General features: G+C 38.2%; 2 protein-coding genes across 2 annotated transcripts; both read right to left on the bottom strand.

Moving 5' to 3' along the window:
* Positions 1 to 9,674: 9,674 nt before the first annotated feature.
* ifit8 (interferon-induced protein with tetratricopeptide repeats 8) lies at positions 9,675 to 13,468 on the bottom strand. The gene is made up of 2 exons (XM_067385873.1): positions 13,206 to 13,468; positions 9,675 to 12,978 (listed from the first exon to the last, which is right to left on the bottom strand). The coding sequence occupies exon 2, from the start codon at positions 12,849 to 12,851 to the stop codon at positions 11,553 to 11,555; it is 1,299 nt and encodes a 432-aa protein (XP_067241974.1). The 5' UTR covers positions 12,852 to 12,978; positions 13,206 to 13,468; the 3' UTR covers positions 9,675 to 11,552.
* A 235-nt stretch (positions 13,469 to 13,703) lies between these two features.
* comtd1 (catechol-O-methyltransferase domain containing 1) lies at positions 13,704 to 16,574 on the bottom strand. Its single transcript, XM_067385874.1, has 7 exons — positions 16,418 to 16,574; positions 15,913 to 16,025; positions 15,418 to 15,523; positions 15,218 to 15,336; positions 14,526 to 14,580; positions 14,306 to 14,439; positions 13,704 to 13,996 (listed from the first exon to the last, which is right to left on the bottom strand). The coding sequence occupies exons 1-7, from the start codon at positions 16,452 to 16,454 to the stop codon at positions 13,844 to 13,846; spliced, it is 717 nt and encodes a 238-aa protein (XP_067241975.1). The 5' UTR covers positions 16,455 to 16,574; the 3' UTR covers positions 13,704 to 13,843.
* Between the last annotated feature and the right edge of the window lie 1,957 nt (positions 16,575 to 18,531).

The following is an 18,531-nucleotide window of genomic DNA, read 5'->3' on the forward strand; positions in this document are numbered from 1 at the left end:
TTTTATATTCCTATGTAATTATGCGAAGAAGGACGGGTTGTTTACTATGCAACCCAGACTTCATTTATTGTGGGTTCACTGTTACGAAGGAACTTTCCAGTTTTCCTGCTTATTTCATGTAACCTATCTAACCTATAAGTCTTTACAATTCATGGTAATATTAATTTATTATTTTGTAGAATGTTTGCTTTAATATATATAAAAAAGGTATTGTCTTAGGGCATTTTAGGGCTTTTATTTTATGTTTTTGTCCTCTATGCTGATTTTATATATATATATAAGTGGAATATTATTACAGTTTAAAAATCCCGTTTTCTGTTTTGATATATATATTTTTTAAATTAAATTTTATTCCTGTGATGGTAAAGCTGAATTTTCAGCATCGTTACTCCAGTCTTCAGTCACATGGATCACATGATCCTTTAGAAATCATTCTAATATGCTGATTTGGTGCTTAAGATTATAACATTTCTTATCAATGTTGAAAACAGTTGTGCTGTATTTTTGAGACAACTAGAACATTTTTTCAGGATTCTTTGATGAATAGAAAGTTCAAAAGAACAGCATTTATTTGAAATGTAAATCTTTTGTAATATTACAAATGTCTTTACTCACTTTTGATCATTTTAACACACCCTTACTGAATAAAAGCATTAATTTCTTCCGAGAAAAAAAAAAAAAATGGCTGAGCTCAAACTTTTACATGGTGTATACATGGGACTCCTGCTAGCAAAACCACTAGAGAGCCACTGCTCTATAGCCCTAAAGTCAAACTCCCAGTATCCGGCACAGAGACAGGCTTTGGTATCTGAATGTAATTTTGTATCCCTTCAAATAAAGATGATATACTTAACCTTGCCTCAACAAAGTAGAGACATCTTAAAATATTAAGCAGTCTTATAGGGTTTTTCTGGGTAAGTTTTAAGAGAGGAAGCGCATACGATAATTAAATGCCTTATGATCCTTTATAGATGAGTAGCTGCTATGTTGACAAAAGAGAATATTCAAGAGTATGTAAGTGCTGGTTGGCAAGTGTTGGAACCAAGGATAAGTGTTGCATCAGACACCACATTAAACAGTTTACACAACTCCGTGGTCCTCTGTAGGTAAAGCTGTTGAATTAATACACCATGAAACACTGATATGCTGGAATATTTATTAAGTTAATATATAGCACTATTTTGAAACATACATTTGGCCAATCAGATATAGCAAAATAAAGTCTTATACATTCCTCATGATTCACACATTCATTATGTACACATAGATCACAGTGTACGCATGCATCTGCATCAGAAATGTCAGACTTCCAGAAAGCAATTTCTATAATTCATGCTCAACTGAGATCATCTGTCACGCGGCTGTGAGTAATTACATTATATGACATTCATCAAGGTTGCTTATTGAAACATTTTTTCTGATTCTCATTTCTCAAGGCAAGGGGTTTTATTTTTTTGACCAATATGTTCTGCTGTTATTCTACACTACATTAGAGGGTTTAGTTGTTTCTTCTGGACCTTTGGTGTCCACGCTGTCCTTCTTGCTGATCTCTTTGACCTGCTCTGTCTTCTCCAGAGGTTTAGCTTCTGTTTTGGTCGACGTCTCAGATTTTGCAGGCTTCACTTCATGTTCACCGCTGTCTGATTCTTTGTCTTTTGGTACAGTTTCTTCACTTTTAACATCTTTGCTGGTTCCACTGCCTTTTGTCACCACACTATCCTCCTCTTTGGCTTTTTCAGGTGTTTTCACTTTGCTTTCTTTAGTATCTTTTTGCTCTGGCTTTGCATCAGATTTTGTTTCCTTGGCTTTGGGGGCTTGATTACTCGGTGTTTCATCAACCTGTTTCTCTGCGACTTCAACGCTTGTTGTCACACTTTCCACACTGCTCTCACTTTTGCTGTCCTCCTCTTCCTTTGACTTTTCAGGTTGTGAATTTTCTTCCTTCACTTTTGAAAGGTCCTCTTGCGTCTTTTCTGTTTCTTTAGGCAAAGCTGGTTCAACTTTTTCTGCTTTGACACTTTCTACACTGCTATCGCTTTTGCTGTCCTCCTGTTTCACTGATTTTTCAGGTTGTGATTTGTCTTGCATATCTTTTGAAAGGTCCTCTTGCGTCTTTTCTGTTTCTTTAGGCGTAGCTTGTTCAGCTTTTTCTGTTTTGATGCTGTCTGCACTCTCACTTTTGCTGTCCTCCTCTTCCTTTGACTTTTCAGGTTGTGATTTGTCTTGCGTATCTTTTGAAAGGTCCTCTTGCGTCTTTTCTGTTTCTTTAGGTGTAGCTTGTTCAACTTTTTCTGTTTTGACGCTGTCTACACTCTCACTTTTACTGTCCTCCTGTTCCTTTGACTTTTCAGGTTGTGATTTGTCTTGTGTATCTTTTGAAAGGTCCTCTTGCGTCTTTTCTGTTTCTTTAGGTGTAGCTTGTTCAACTTTTTCTGTTTTGACGCTGTCTGCACTCTCACTTTTGCTGTCCTCCTGTTCCTTTGACTTTTCAGGTTGTGATTTGTCTTGTGTATCTTTTGAAAGGTCCTCTTGCGTCTTTTCTGTTTCTTTAGGCAAAGCTGGTTCAACTTTTTCTGCTTTGACACTTTCTACACTGCTATCGCTTTTGCTGTCCTCCTGTTTCACTGATTTTTCAGGTTGTGATTTGTCTTGCATATCTTTTGAAAGGTCCTCTTGCGTCTTTTCTGTTTCTTTAGGTGTAGCTTGTTCAACTTTTTCTGTTTTGACGCTGTCTACACTCTCACTTTTACTGTCCTCCTGTTCCTTTGACTTTTCAGGTTGTGATTTGTCTTGTGTATCTTTTGAAAGGTCCTCTTGCGTCTTTTCTGTTTCTTTAGGTGTAGCTTGTTCAACTTTTTCTGTTTTGACGCTGTCTACACTCTCACTTTTACTGTCCTCCTCTTCCTTTGACTTTTCAGGTTGTGATTTGTCTTGTGTATCTTTTGAAAGGTCCTCTTGCGTCTTTTCTGTTTCTTTAGGTGTAGCTTGTTCAACTTTTTCTGTTTTGACGCTGTCTGCACTCTCACTTTTGCTGTCCTCCTGTTCCTTTGACTGTTCAGGTTGTGATTTTTCTTCCTTTACTTTTGAAAGGTCCTCTTGCATCTTTTCTGTTTCTTTAGGCAAAGCTGGTTCAACTTTTTCTGCTTTGACACTTTCTACACTGCTATCGCTTTTGCTGTCCTCCTGTTTCACTGATTTTTCAGGTTGTGATTTGTCTTGCGTATCTTTTGAAAGGTCCTCTTGCGTCTTTTCTGTTTCTTTAGGCGTAGCTTGTTCAGCTTTTTCTGTTTTGACGCTGTCTGCACTCTCACTTTTGCTGTCCTCCTCTTCCTTTGACTTTTCAGGTTGTGATTTTTCTTCCTTCACTTTTGAAAGGTCCCCTTGCGTCTTTTCTGTTTCTTTAGGTGTAGCTTGTTCAACTTTTTCTGTTTTGACGCTGTCTGCACTCTCACTTTTGCTGTCCTCCTGTTCCTTTGACTTTTCAGGTTGTGATTTTTCTTCCTTTACTTTTGAAAGGTCCTCTTGCATCTTTTCTGTTTCTTTAGGCAAAGCTGGTTCAACTTTTTCTGCTTTGACACTTTCTACACTGCTATCGCTTTTGCTGTCCTCCTGTTTCACTGATTTTTCAGGTTGTGATTTGTCTTGCGTATCTTTTGAAAGGTCCTCTTGCGTCTTTTCTGTTTCTTTAGGCGTAGCTTGTTCAGCTTTTTCTGTTTTGACGCTGTCTGCACTCTCACTTTTGCTGTCCTCCTCTTCCTTTGACTTTTCAGGTTGTGATTTTTCTTCCTTCACTTTTGAAAGGTCCTCTTGCGTCTTTTCTGTTTCTTTAGGCGTAGCTTGTTCAACTTTTTCTGTTTTGACGCTGTCTGCACTCTCACTTTTGCTGTCCTCCTCTTCCTTTGACTTTTCAGGTTGTGATTTGTCTTGCGTATCTTTTGAAAGGTCCTCTTGCGTCTTTTCTGTTTCTTTAGGTGTAGCTTGTTCAACTTTTTCTGTTTTGACGCTGTCTACACTCTCACTTTTGCTGTCCTCCTCTTCCTTTGACTTTTCAGGTTGTGATTTGTCTTGCATATCTTTTGAAAGGTCCTCTTGCGTCTTTTCTGTTACTTTAGGCGTAGCTTGTTCAGCTTTTTCTGTTTTGATGCTGTCTGCACTCTCACTTTTGCTGTCCTCCTCTTCCTTTGACTTTTCAGGTTGTGATTTTTCTTCCTTCACTTTTGAAAGGTCCTCTTGCTCTTTAACAGACTCCTCAGGTTTTTGTTCCTTTTCTTCTTTCTTTGATTGAACCTCTTGCTTCTTCTCCACAGGTTTCTCTATTAGTTTGTTGTTATCCTCTTGGTCTTTTTCCATAGGTTTAGATTCTTTTGTTTCTTCCTTTACAGTAACAGTATGGTCTTTTTTTGCAGAGGTCTCCTCCTTTGTGTCCTCTCCAGTAGTCTGTTTTCCACTCTCAGCATGTTCAGCAGCTGCCTGTTTGTCAGGTTTGGGAATATCTTCCTCTACAGGTTGAACTGGAGTTGTTTCTTTCTCTTTCTCTGCAGGTTTTGTAGTTGCGGATTCTTGAGATGAGATTTCAGCAGCTTTGTGTTTATCATCTTCAGTTCCTGGAGAAGTTGCTTCCACAGTTTGTCCAGTTGGCTTAGTGTCTACTTCAGTTGTTGCTTCAGGACCTTGTGGCTCCTCAGATGGTTTGTCTTTTGGTTTCTCTGGCATTTCTTGCTTTTCTACCATATCTGGTTTGGGGACATCTTTCTCTGTCTCTTTAGCTGGTTTATCTGTCTTCATCACATTTTCCTCTTCAGGTCCTTCTACTTTTCCATTCGTGTCATCCTTCAGGTCTTTCTGCTCGGTGTCTTTCGTGTCTGTTTCCTCACTTTTATCTTGTTCATCAATGGCCTTTTCTGTAGAGTCTTTAGCTGGTTCAGTGTCAGCATCTTTTTGTACCTCAGAATCATCTGGAGTTTTTTCAACTGACTCATCCTCTTTTTCATCACTTGGTTTGACTTCATTTTCCTCTGTCTCTAACTCAGGACTGTGTTCATCGCCATTCTCCACAGCTGGTTCTTCAATATCTTCAGCTTCTTGAGGAGTTTGTTCCTGCGCATCTTTCTCGCTGCTCTCCTCATCTGGTTTGTCACCCTCTCTCCCCTCCGGGCTCTTATCAGAGCCAGTGTCCGATATCTCCACATCTTCTCTGGTTGTCTCTGTAATAATCTCTTCAACAAATTTGTACTGAGGCTCTGCTTTTCGAGTTGCTCCCCCCTGCCTTTTGACACAAGGGAGAGTATAGGTGGGTGACTGTCTGTAAATGTATGGTACTGAAATATGTGCATCTGAGATTGTAGAGTACCTTGACTCTTCACCCTCCAAAAGTTTCCTGTAAAAAAGGAAACAAAGCAACTCAGAATAATATTCAGATACATTATGCTCAACTAGTGACAACCTGTGCATTTAAGCCTACGAAACTATAAATAGGCCACATTTCTGAGTCTGACAATGTTCTATTACAGTGCCGTCACAGCCAAATAGGATCAGTGACATGAATGTGGAGACACTTGGCATGTCAACCTTGACACCCTGCCAGTATCTATCGGACATTTCCAGTGATACTACAATTTGTAATACTGACACTTCTAGTAATACTATAATTTGGTTGTAACGGCACTGTAATAAATGATGTCAAAAATGTGTCCAATTTAGTTTGTCGACCACAATACCAAGTCTGTACTGAAATTTAAAAAATGTGACGCTTTGAGCGCTGTTAAGTGGATTCGTAAACACCTCTGATTGAGTTCTTTGTGTTCAAGTGCACAACAGATATGTTTGTGATTGGCTACAATGATCAACGCACAGGAGCGTTTGGAAAAAGGGAGATATCAGCGGATAGACACCTGCTTTCAAACGCTCCCGTGTGTATCCATGTAAGCGCTCGGTGAAGAGTGTCATTGATGTCTATTTACAAAATGTTTTGGAAGCTTTGATCATTCTAGCCAATCTGATGAGCGCGTGGACACAATTACAAATCAGAGGTGTTTATGAATCCGCTCGACAGCGCTCAAAGCATCACATTTTTTAAATTTCAGTACCGACTTAAGTATCACGGTCGGTACTTTTATCGCTTCTTAATGCAGAGGTTAACTCTCACAAGCCTAAATAGACACGGAACAGAAGCCACCAGCAAAATCATGACATGACACTGAATTTGTTTGAAACTTAAACCCATTCTAATCAAACAACAAATTAAATGAAATAAAAAAAGCACTTAGTAATGATTATTTGAAATTCAAATTAGCCTAACATTCCAGTTTAATAAACATTTCAGTCATGTAGAACATATCTCGCTTTGTTCGCTCTCTAATTATGTATGTAAGTTAATAAGTGATTGCTCAGCTAGAAGGCCTTTGCAATGACATAAACCTTCCAGGTACGAATAATAAAACTTTGGTTTACTGATGAAGCTGACAGTCTGTTAATTTGCACTGTTAAGGGATTCACAGGAAATAAATTCTAATTGGATAATTTTTTTAACACTATGGACAGAATCAGGAACGAAAAAGTGACTAAGCAAATAATTTTTTTAGTCCTGTTATGAAGGCTTTGTTGGTCCTGAGAGTTCGCTATGAGGTCAACACTGAAAAAGTTTATACAGTATAATCAAAATACTGTAATCAAAGAAGTACCTGTAGGAATAAATTTCAGCATCCAGTGCCATTTTGACATTGAGAAGGTCCTGGTACTCCTGCAGATGACTGCTCATGTCAAATTTAGCATTTTTCAGCTCAAATTCCAACTCTCTGATTGTGTCCTGCACCATGGACAACATAAGTAAACACAATGGAAATGCATTAGGAAAAAAAAAAAAACATTGCACTGAATTTTAGATTATGTAGAATTAGTGCTCAACTTACTGTATCTTAATTTAAACATAACTGCTCTTATTTCAGTATTCCTCACACTGAATGATTACAAATATTCTAGGCTGAACAGCGCATCACATGGTGCATTACCTGGTAGTGATGGATTTCAGCATTGTGCCGTTGCTCGAGGTCATACAGCTGCCTCTCCAGTGCTTCCCTCACACCTTTCACAGAGTCGAGCTCAATGTTCTTGGACTGCAGCTGTCTCCGGTGTTCATTAATCTCCGCTTTAGTCGCCATGAGAGATTCTCTGTTGACTTCAGCAGCTTTGGTCAGTTTGGCGAGCTGCGCTCTAAAGCGTTCCTCAGCATATCGGATGTCAGGGTCGGTGTGACCTTCGAGTTGCATCCTGATGTCCCTCAGAGCTGCAGTGACATCACTTCTGCTAAAATCACTCATTTCTGCTGTCACATTACTCTCTTGGACTTGGGCCATCATTTCTGCTACCTCGCTTTCGTGGTTTTTCTTCAAGAACCCGATCTCCTCTTCAAGAGCTGTGGCTTTTCTGTCCATCTCTTGCTTGGCTAGGTATGAGTCGTTAATGTATTTCTTAAGTACTGAAATGCTGTCCTCGGCATCAACTCGACCACGAGCCTCTCTTTCATACTTCTCTCTCAAAGTATTAAACTCGTCCTCCAGGTTCTGACGGTTTATCTCAATCTGATGCTTTTGAAGGCCCATCTCATGAACTTGCTGCCTCAGACTGTTAAGTTCTGATTCATACTCTTTGGACAGAGAAGAAGATGATTTAGCTCTGAACCTAATAGCCTCAATTTCTTTCTCTAGTGCTCGGTTTTGATTTTCCAGGTGATGAACCTTCTCGATGAATCCCGCGAAGCGGTCATTGAGCCCCTGCAGTAATTCTTTCTCACTAATTTTCCTCATAGTCATTCCACCTGCATATTTGTTTGAAAAATCTAAGCTATCAGCCGGTTTTGCGGCGAATTCTTTCAGGGTTTCATTACCTCTCAGTGGTGCAGTGGACCCAAGGCTAAAGGCAGACCTTGAGATGAGTTGCGATGAAGGACGCGCCGTTTGGTACCGGTACTCTTCCCGTGTCCGGCCAGGTGAATGGAGAAAACGATCCATTGTGAGGCTGGTGCGTTTTCCTTCGCAGTGTTTAGTGAAAATGCTCCCCTTTTTATACTGCAGTAGATGCTAGGTTAGCGGAATGGAACTGTCCATATTGGTTAAATTCACAGAATCAGCTGCTCAGCATCCTGCGCATTCACTCACTCACTCACTCCTCCACCGATCCCAGGGGAACCATGTGACGTCACACGAACTCCGCAGATTCCCAACTCATACTATACCTCAAATATTTTGTTTATTAAGTAGCCGAAGCTAGAATATATATAGTCTTAATGCCATAAATGTCACTATCAAATTCAGAAATTCCGAAAAAAAAGAGGTTAATTTTCCTTTTGTCAGAGAAAAAATTCTAAATGTTAAATTTATACGAGGATATAAGGATAACATGCTCATTCCACGAAAAAGGCGCAGCGTACGAATTATGGAGGTAGTCTTAAAGTACGCTATATATTTTTATAATAGCTAATATAGATGATAATACACAAATTTTAACATCGTTTTCGAAGATTCCAGTAAACACAAGTTATTGAGAGTACGCATTGATCAGGTAAACATAGTATTCCATTGCAATCAGTATAAAGTCCTGTAATTATTTAATATGTAATTATTAGTTTATTAGTAATATGTAATTATTAGTTTTTCGCAAGCAAAAGTTTGCTCCATAGAGTTTCCCCTACAATTCCATAAAAATGTAATGGCATCAACATCCTTTCAGGACTTTTACACTTCAAGCACTGCCTCCTGCATTTGTTATCACATTATCAATAGGGGATGATATATCAACCCTGTATCCATTACTGCCTATAGAAATAGGCTATCAGCATTAAATTCTCCTTATACTAAAGACTTTGATGAAGTGTCATGACCTTCAGCACAAGGTTAGTAATGGCTAAATAAAACTCTGTTACTTTTAAAAAGGCATGTATATCTTATTAGCTATGCTATTTTTATGGTTTAATATATATAAAAAATGTTATTATTTACCATTTCCTATTATTGCCAGATTTGCATATATTTTACTGCAGTAGCAACATTCTTCAAGCTATAGAATACATATTTGTGCTGCAGAAAAGCATAAGTCAGCTCCACACTTTCAGTCATGCTGAGCGGACACTGTGAGCTGGATTGAATCCATCAGCACAGCTTCTACATGAGCAGCCAATAGCAACATAAGCACACTCATCTGCCTTCTCATGTGTGTGCATGTGGTTTAGAAAGACTGACTTTCATTTTTCATAGTCCGATATAACTAGCGCTGTTTCTATTTAGTGTAAACTGCAAAAGCAGCATAAACTGGAATAGAAACAGAAAGGAGGCCCTGCTCAGTGATGGGTAAACACCCCCCCCCCCAAAAAAAAAAAAAACAAAAACAAAAAAAAAAACAAAAAACATATCCTGGTATCAATAGTGACCCTTTCTTTTCTATGAGAAAAATGAAGAGAAATATTCAATAGATTTGGACTTTAAAGAAAGTAAAACACCATAAAAAGTTTGTGTGTTTTTGAATTTTGGTTAAAGCAAAATTCCTGCCAGCCTATTAAATAAAAGATGACTCTTATGAAGCAATTTAGCAACAATATGATCTAAATGTGCAAGTCTGCTGTAGACTTTACTTTGGACATTTTAAATAACGACTATAGTATGGTTTGTTCCACTGAAATATTCAATTCAATTCAATTCACATTTATTTGTATAACGCTTTTCACAATACATATCCTTTCAAAGCAGCTTTACAGAGAATGCATGTCAACATTACAATTTAAAGAATGCAGTTAGCAATTAATGTAATCATTTAAGCAATTAATTTACAATCACTGTTAGCAGTTTAACTGAAGGTAGAAACAATGAGCTCCTGGAAAAATGAATTACATATTAAAAATAATTAGGGTATATAGACATTTGGAAATGTGCAAAACTGCTGCATATGTTTATCAACATAATTCATAATGTATTAGCCAAATTTCCTTTACTTCAAAGTGTCTTTTCATGTTGTTGCTCAACTGTTTAGAACAGAATCTGTTTCTTTTTTATTTTTGTTCATCATAACTTTGAGTTAAAGGCACAATATGTAAGATTTTTGGATTAAAATATCCAAAAACCACTTGGACAATCTTATATATTTTGCTGACTTGTGTACTTACATTATCCCAAATGTTTCCTAGAATGTTTAAATCCAGAGAAATAATTTTAATTTAATTGACTTCATACCCGCGTTACCCTCGGTTTCTGGTTTTGTTTTGGAGAAACCATGGAAACACCAAAGACGCTTTAAAGCTGCTTAATAGAGCCCGATCACACGAAAATGCGTATCAATAGTACGAGTTTGTAATCTCGTAGAATATATACGCCAAAATGAGTTTTTCGCGTGCATATGATACGCACTTTATGGGGTATTATACGTACGAAACTGGATTGTTTGTCCGCCATAAGCAAAAATGCTGCACACCGGTAATCTTGAATTTGAATGCCTGTACATGCTGTGCACTATGGCTGTGCATGATAGGAGTGTGATCAGCGCGCACACGAGCTTGATTGACACTGCTAAGACACTCCTCCTGACTCTGATTGGTTGGTTCTTACCGGGAGCGGTGTATTTCTGCAAATGGCAATAGGACCACTGGGAGGAGCCAGAGGAGCTTGATTTTTTCACAGATTATCTGTCTCATATTCTACTGTCAGGACATAATGACAGGTTTAACAAATATGTAAAAAATACATTTTTACAAAAGTTACCTACTGCAGCTTTAATATATTATGTGTTTTATTAGACAGGATACATTCTTCGAGAGAAAACTAATCATGTTATATAGCTCAACACAGTGAGTCTTATTGTTTAAATCTCATTTGCTTGATTTACCGCGAGTACCATGTTTTACCATGACTAATGTCGATCTAGTTTACTGCAGTGTGCAACAAGTGTCTCATAGTAGCAGCCGAGCGAACACAGTGTAGCACTATAACAACTGTCAACACAAAACAGCGCTGCTTTAGCCAACATACGGTTGACCGGAAGAAGCGGAAGCGCGATTGTGGCATAATAAAAGTTCCGCTGCTCTCGAGACGTGCAATCGCTCCAGCGGCCTCATTTCTGCTCACACAGTACTCGACCCTGCTCTGCTTCTTACTACAGTAACATTAATAATCTCATCCATGAACATGATTTCTGCCCGAGTCCTGATTCTTTTCCACCGGCTGTGAGGTGAAGACAACACCTCCCATGATTCCACGAAATCAAGGCGTCATCAAGCTACGCCTTTGTTCTGATTAAGCGACCTCTAGTGGCGAAAATGTACATATTGTGCCTTTAATATTTAAAAATTCTTAAACAACAACAAAAAAAACTTATGACAATAAACACTGTTTTTTTAGGTTAAAAATGAAAGAAAGCATATATTTATTGCTCTTCAGGAAGAAAACATTTGTTATAGATTTTAGTAAATGTACTGGATAAAATACAGGGCACATTAATTCACACAAATGTCCACTGTTCACTAAAGATGTACAGTGGACAAAAAAAGCAAGGACAAAGTGAAATTAGTGTTCTCAATAATCTGTGCTCTCTGTTCTAAAGGACGCAAACAACTTCCGGATCTCGTAAGTGTCCCGTCTGTCACGCTGAAGGATTTTTCTCAGTCTGTTTCTGCAGGAGACCCATTCGGTGGACACTCGCCCCAGCATCATGCCTTGTTTGTAATGCTCAACCGCAGCTCTCTCTGAGCCCAGCCTGTACAGTTTGAAATCCCCATACATGCGATGCCAGGCTTGACGGTCAGCTGGCTTTAGGTCAGAAAGGGCAAACAGCTCAGTGAACTTCTGCTCTGCTTTAGCCGTCTGCTTTAGCTCTGCATACCTCAGCGCTAACTCCACCTGTGGGTATACGTGACTTGGGTTTAAACTGGCGCCCTTCTCTAAATGGTGGACACAAAGGCCCAGCAACTCCGGATTGTGTATGTCATCAATCTGCATGGCTTTCCAGCGGTAATTGTTGGCAATCTCGTGATGTAAGCGTGACGAGTCTGGCGCTTTCTTCAGCATTTCCAGCAACACTTCCAGGGCCGTGTCATAACGCTGCTCTTTCTTCATGAACTTTGCAACATGCAAAACAACGCTGAGGTTATCCGGAGCCATTTTGAGTGCTTGTGTCATGTACTGCCATGCCTCTGCGTTCCTTTCATTCTTGTAGCACTTGAGCCCCAGATACACATGAATCATTGCATTGTTCGGGTCCAGTTTCAGAGCTTTCTTTAACTGGAGCACAGCTGGAGACTCTTCATAACGTACCCGCTTGTACTGACCAATCTTCAGTCCCTCCAGACGGAACAGAGAAAAGGCAAAGCCTGTGTTCCATTCCTTATCATCCGGCTCTTTCTGTAGAGCTTCAAGGAAACTCTCCTTGGCCCTGACATAGGACTTCTTAGAAAACTTGAGAAGCGACCAGGCTTTTTCGCTCAGAACTTCTCTGTGAAGCTCTGTCGGAGATGAGGTGGGGAAAGCCTTGAGGATTTCATTTACCTTCTCTATGTTTTTCTCAGCCTCAGTCGCATTGCTCATGCGACTGTGCACCCAGGCCAGGTTTCCATACATCACTATCGCATTCTTGTCATCGTTCGGATGTTCCTCCTTTGCTAGTGTCAGGTTCTTAAGCGCCTCGTCGTTAAAACCTTGCAAATGTTTAATGAAGGCCAAAAAATTCAATTCTCTTTGTTTCAGGTTTCCTCCATACTCGCATTTTACAGCAAGTTTTTCACGAACTTTCACTTCAAGAAAGTTAAGATCAGCATCCTCCTTTAGCAAGTCCCAAGTAAAGTGGCAGGACAACAGTTTAAGATTGTCCTCAGACATTTTCTTATTGTTTAAAACACAAAACAGATGCAAATGTTTATACTCTGACAGTTTTTCTTTCTCAGTTTCCTTTGGATTTGTACTTTGTTTACAGCATATCTGACTGACCACTTCTTTTCAAATGGACCTACAAAAACAAAATTAAATGATCAGTCAAATATAATTTGCATGAAGTGATCTTAAATTGTATTTTTAAACTCTTTGTTAAATCTGAATATATATATATATATATTGATATTTATTCCCCCAAACGTTTTAGCAAAATAGTTTCTATTATTGATGAAAAGCAGCTTATTTTATTTGTAGACTATATGAATTATTTAGCACTTTATGACAACAGATACAAAGTCTTACCTTCTACAAATCTGTGAGCTCCTCTGGTGTTCATCGAAACAGTGTTCATAGTTTTTATAGGGTTTAGTCAGGTTACCTATTATTGCAATAACCAGTTAAGTTTCACTTTCCACTTATTGCTCCGATTAAGTATAAACGAAACTTTAAGGATGCTGCGTCAACAGTGTAACCATGTAAATATAACCATAGCTACTTCCTTTATCCATGCTAATGAACAAGTCTAGATTAGCCTAGATGAAACGTAAAATTGTTATCAACGACAGATAGATGATAAGTTTAAAATGTAGCTATATATCAAGATTCAGATATAGTTGATTTAATGTGGATTACATAATCAGTTGTCACTTTAAATATCACTGAAAGATAATATAGTACAAAAAATAATTACGTGTCGTTGCACACAATTGAATAAATAAAGTAGTTTTTCTCAAAGGACTAATGACTTGACAGAGTAGAGTAATGGCGCCATCTTGTGACAAACCTTATGACGCTGCAAGGCTTTTCCATTGCACGAGGGTTAGCTTAAGCAAACAATAATGTTTTAATAAGAATGAGGTTTAGATACAGTTTTCATTAACACCAGACAATTTTTTTTTTCAGCGTGTTCGTTTTATTTATTCATTGATAACCAATCAGGGTTATCTTTTGATAGCCAGTGTCAGGCCATCTGCAACAGTGAGCATACTGAGATCAATCCGCTCATCTTTGTGTAACTTCTTGTTCAGTTTGTCTATGGTCTGTGAGGAAAGGTCATCTTCAGCTGGGTTGATGACCTGTCCACCCCAGAGGACCTGAAAAGCAGAAAGACATCAGCTTACTCACAACCAAAGAGGAAAGGTAGGAATATATTTGCTTTATTCATCTCAATATTTTTATTTAAATGAATCTGTAAAATGTAGCTGTCCACCCCCAGCATATGCTCTTTAGGTATGTTTTGAAGCATGGCAGCTGGTTTAATCTGGTCCTAAGCAACTAGCTCCAGCTCAAGACCAGCTTAAACCAGTTCATGACCGACCAGCTTAAAGCAGCTGCCATGCTTCAAAACATACCTAACCAGCATATGCTGTTTTTTCAACAGGGCCCATACAACATGTACTTACATTATCAATAGCTACAATGCCACCCTTTCGAACAAGCTGAAGTGACTTTTCATAGTATATTTCATAATTCTTTTTGTCAGCGTCAATGAACACAAAGTCATACGTTCCAGCTTCACCAGCACTTAGGAGTTCATCTGTAAAGACATAAGGATGTTTTTTTCTATATTTCCAATTAAAATAAAAATAAAATAATGTTGTATTACATGTATTTCATCTTTACCCAAGGTTTCAGCTGCAGGTTTAATGCGAATATCTATTTTATCCTCCACTCCAGCCTAAAACAAGGATAGTTTGCAGTTATTTGATCTCATTTTAAATCCATAGTGACAAAACATCGCTGTTGTTATCTTTGCTTTTCCCAGACCTGTAAGTTTGCTTTATGATTGGGCTGGGTATTTTTAATGCTATTCTTATGAAACTATAGAATAAAAAGCGAAAATTGCATATAAAGCCTTTTGCTGATTGGCTTTGTGCCGATATCAGCACCTAAATGTACAATCACATCAGTCTCAATCAGCACCCAGTGTAAAGTCTGATGGACATTTCTGCATCTCTGGCTTAAATCGCTACTGGTCAGCTGGGCTTTATACTGATGACTGTGTTGTTGCGGTGGCAGGCAGTGATCAGTATTGAAATTGATACGTGTAGGTGTTCGTGGAGGAGCAACTTGACAGATACAGCTGTCTAAAGCAGTGATGTGTCCTTCTGAAACAAATGACTTCAGCTACATATAGCATGCATTAAAATGTACTATTCTGGGCTGTGTTTCCCAAAAGCATTGTGAACTAAGTTGATCGTAGAGAACATTGGTGGCAATGGTCTCCACGATCAATTTGGGCTCATAATGCTTTTGGGAAACGCAGCCCAGTATAGTTTTGCAAACTTGTTGGACTGTGTTTTGCTTTGGTTTACCTCTATAAAAAATGGCTTGGCTATTTTCACATATTCCTCATTAATTTCACAGGCCACCACGAGTCCATTCTCAGGAATTGCCAGAGCCAGACTTAAGGCGTTGTATCCTGTGTACATACCTAAGACAGATGCAAAATGTGTTTTACAGGTAAGAGGTAAAATGTAGACACATATTTATGAATTCTATTGCTTGCACTCACCAATTTCAATAGTTTTATTGGATTCTATTAGTTTTGCGAGATTAGCCATAAACTGAGCCTGCTCAGGTGCCACCATCATCAGGTGACTGGAGTCCTCCATAGTTTTCTTGAATCAGAATCAGAAATATACAAATGAAAAAAATGCAGTATTTTTCCTTCTACTGACCTCTAGTGTTAATGTGTGATACTACGCATGAATACACGTGAAGACTTGTATTAAAATATACAGTAGTGTTTAAAAGTCACATTGAAATGTACATAAAATAAATTTCAATTTCATAAAATGAATTTTGAAAGAAAATATCTCCCTTTGCATTGAACTTTGAGCATTGTAACTTTGCAGATGTTGTTTATGCTCAAACAGCAACATTACACACCAAAGTTAAAAAAGTAAAATCATGATCAACCACCCCTTTAATTTTATATTTCACATTATGAATTTGCTTATTTTATTATGTAGGGTGGCACATGTCCTAAAGGTGTTTTTCTACCCACCAGTCGTAGATTGGTCAGCACTGGGTGCTCCCTCAGAGAGTTATTCACCACATACTGCAGCAGAGGATCATCACCTTTGAAACTCTTGCCGATCAGAGCAGACTGGCATAGTCCTACACATAAAGTGAACTAACATTAGTTAAATAGAATTAACCATTGCTGGGGAAATTAATGCACATCATTTCAGAATAGGAGAGCCAACAGTATTATTAAACAGCTTTTGTGGAGTTGGTTTATTAGGCTGGCATTTACCTGCTGCAAATTTTCAGCTTATTAAAATGCTCATTACCATAACATTACACACACTAGGTGGCCTATAAAAAAGATGTCTTTATACAACTTCTAGGCACCCAATTTACTTTAATCAGTGAGAGGCCAAAACACTCCAAAACACTGTCAAGTAACAGCATTTATCAAACAATATGCATTGTATTTATTTTTATTTTAGAAGTCAAATTACCCATGTGAAGGTAAATAGTCATAATGAAAGCAGATATAAACCTACCTGTAAATGCCAAGAAGAGGGTAATAGTACAAAGCATCTTAATGTCAGGTGCCAGACTTAATCAACAGAAACAAAAGAGAAAAATGAAATTGGGACTTGCACAAGTGAGGCACAAATATATACCCGCTGAGGTGGAAAGTCCATGCTTTGTTTGTTTGGCCTCCGCAGATAAATAAGATACTGCTGTTTGCGTGGTATTGATTTTTATCAAAGTTTAGCTTACAAGTACTTTTGTTCAATGGCTGTTGGGTATAGCACGATAATAACCTGAATAGAAAACTTGATACAATCTAGATAGAAAATTGGTGCGAATGACATATAATTTGCAAGAGGTGTGATTTTGAGACATTTCAAGAGGCTTTCAGGCTGGTTTAAATTCATTTCCAATGTTATCACAGATTTGCAGTGGCGCAATAGCCTCCAATTTACTATATATTCCAGCTGCTGTTTCAAATACTTTACTTTTATGAATGGTGAAATTAAATCTCTATATTTGCCAAGAAGCCATTGATTATCATCCATTTTTGTTCTCAAGCTAATGAATATTTCTTAAGAGTGGACTTTCCAGCATGAGGACATTGCTTTACCACACTTCTTATGATGTCATAAAATCAGTAATCAATATATGAGTAATACAAGAGCTTATGTTGACAGTATGACAGTACAGACATCAATGCAGCTCTATATTATATTATATTATATTATATTATATTATATTATATTATATTATATTATATTATATTATATTATATTATATTATATTATATTATATTATATTATATTATATTATAAACCAGGAAATTGAAGTTCATGTTGAGATAGCCCAGGAGTCAGGAGGAGTGCCCTCTGGTGGAGATTATGGGCACTCCAGCTGGCAGATGTGACATAGTCCCTCCTTAAATCTTACACAATATGTAATTTTTTAATTAAAATATCCCAAAACCACTAGAACAATGTTTTTGTTGACTTGTGCACTTACATTAATGCCATTAATTTAATACCAGAGAAATAAGCAATTTTAACCAGGACACAGACCGTGTCCGTTCATCGCCTATCAATGACATCATACCTGCGTTACCCTTGGTTTCCGGTTTTATTTTATAGAAACCATGGAAACACCAAAGACGCTTTAATAAATTATGTGTTTTATTAGACAGGATACATTCATTGACAGAAAAATAATCATGTTCAACACAGTAAGTCTTATTGTTTAAATCTCGCGAAAGCGGCAACTGCGGCATAATGAACGGCAACTGCGGCATAATAAAAGTCCTGCTTCTCTTGAGGCATGTGTCGCGCTCGTCTCTCATTAGCAATCGCACCAGCGGCCTCGTTTCTGCTTGCACAGCACTCGGTCCTGCTCTGCTTCATTCTACAGTAACATTAACACCTCCCATCATTCCGCGAAATCAAGGTGTTATCAAGCTACCTTTGTTTTGAATAAGCGACCTCTAACGGCGAAAATGTACATATTGTGCCTTTAAGGAGTGCTTAAAGGGTAAGTTCACCCAAAAATGAAAATGATGTCATTAATGACTCACCCTCATGTCGTTCCAGACCCGTAAGACCTCCGTTCATCTTCGGAACACAGTTTAAGATATTTTAGATTTAGTCTGAGAGCTTTCTGTCCCTCCATTGAAAGTGTTTGTACGGTATACTGTCCATGTCCAGAAAGGTAATAAAAACATCATCAAAATAGTCCATGTGACATCAGTGGGTTAGTTAGAAGTTTTTGAAGAATCTAAAATACATTTTGGTCCAAAAATAACAAAAACTACAACTTTATTCAGCATTTTCTTCTCTTCCGGGTCTGTTGTATATCCGCTTTCACTCCACAGTGACACTGCTTCTTCTTCTTCTTTCCTGTTTTACGGCGGTTGGCATCCAGCTTATTGGTGCATTACCACCCCCCTCTGCTCCGGACAGTGACGCTGCTGACGTGTTATCCACTGCGCCCGAGCTTCGTTTACAGTCTGAGGGAGACGCACGCTGTATTCAAGCTATTCTACATTGTTTGTATTTTGGTATTGCTATATTTTTTAAAATGGTGCATAAGTGTGCATGCAATGTCCTAATCGCGTCGCTGTCCGGAGCAGAAGGGGGCGGTAATGCAT

The sequence above is a fragment of the Chanodichthys erythropterus genome, chromosome 5 (genome assembly GCF_024489055.1).
Source record: "Chanodichthys erythropterus isolate Z2021 chromosome 5, ASM2448905v1, whole genome shotgun sequence".
NCBI lineage: Eukaryota > Metazoa > Chordata > Actinopteri > Cypriniformes > Xenocyprididae > Chanodichthys > Chanodichthys erythropterus.

Bases quoted from the DNA above. Each gene is read 5' to 3' on its own strand.
- ifit8 (XM_067385873.1), bottom strand. From the start codon at position 12,851: ATGTCTGAGGACAATCTTAAACTGTTGTCCTGCCACTTTACTTGGGAC.
- comtd1 (XM_067385874.1), bottom strand. From the start codon at position 16,454: ATGCTTTGTACTATTACCCTCTTCTTGGCATTTACAG. The intron at 16,026-16,417 runs GTAGGTTTATAT...CTTTATGTGTAG, and splicing joins CCTCTTCTTGGCATTTACAG to GACTATGCCAGTCTGCTCTG. The intron at 15,337-15,417 runs GTGAGTGCAAGC...CATCTGTCTTAG, and splicing joins CAATAAAACTATTGAAATTG to GTATGTACACAGGATACAAC.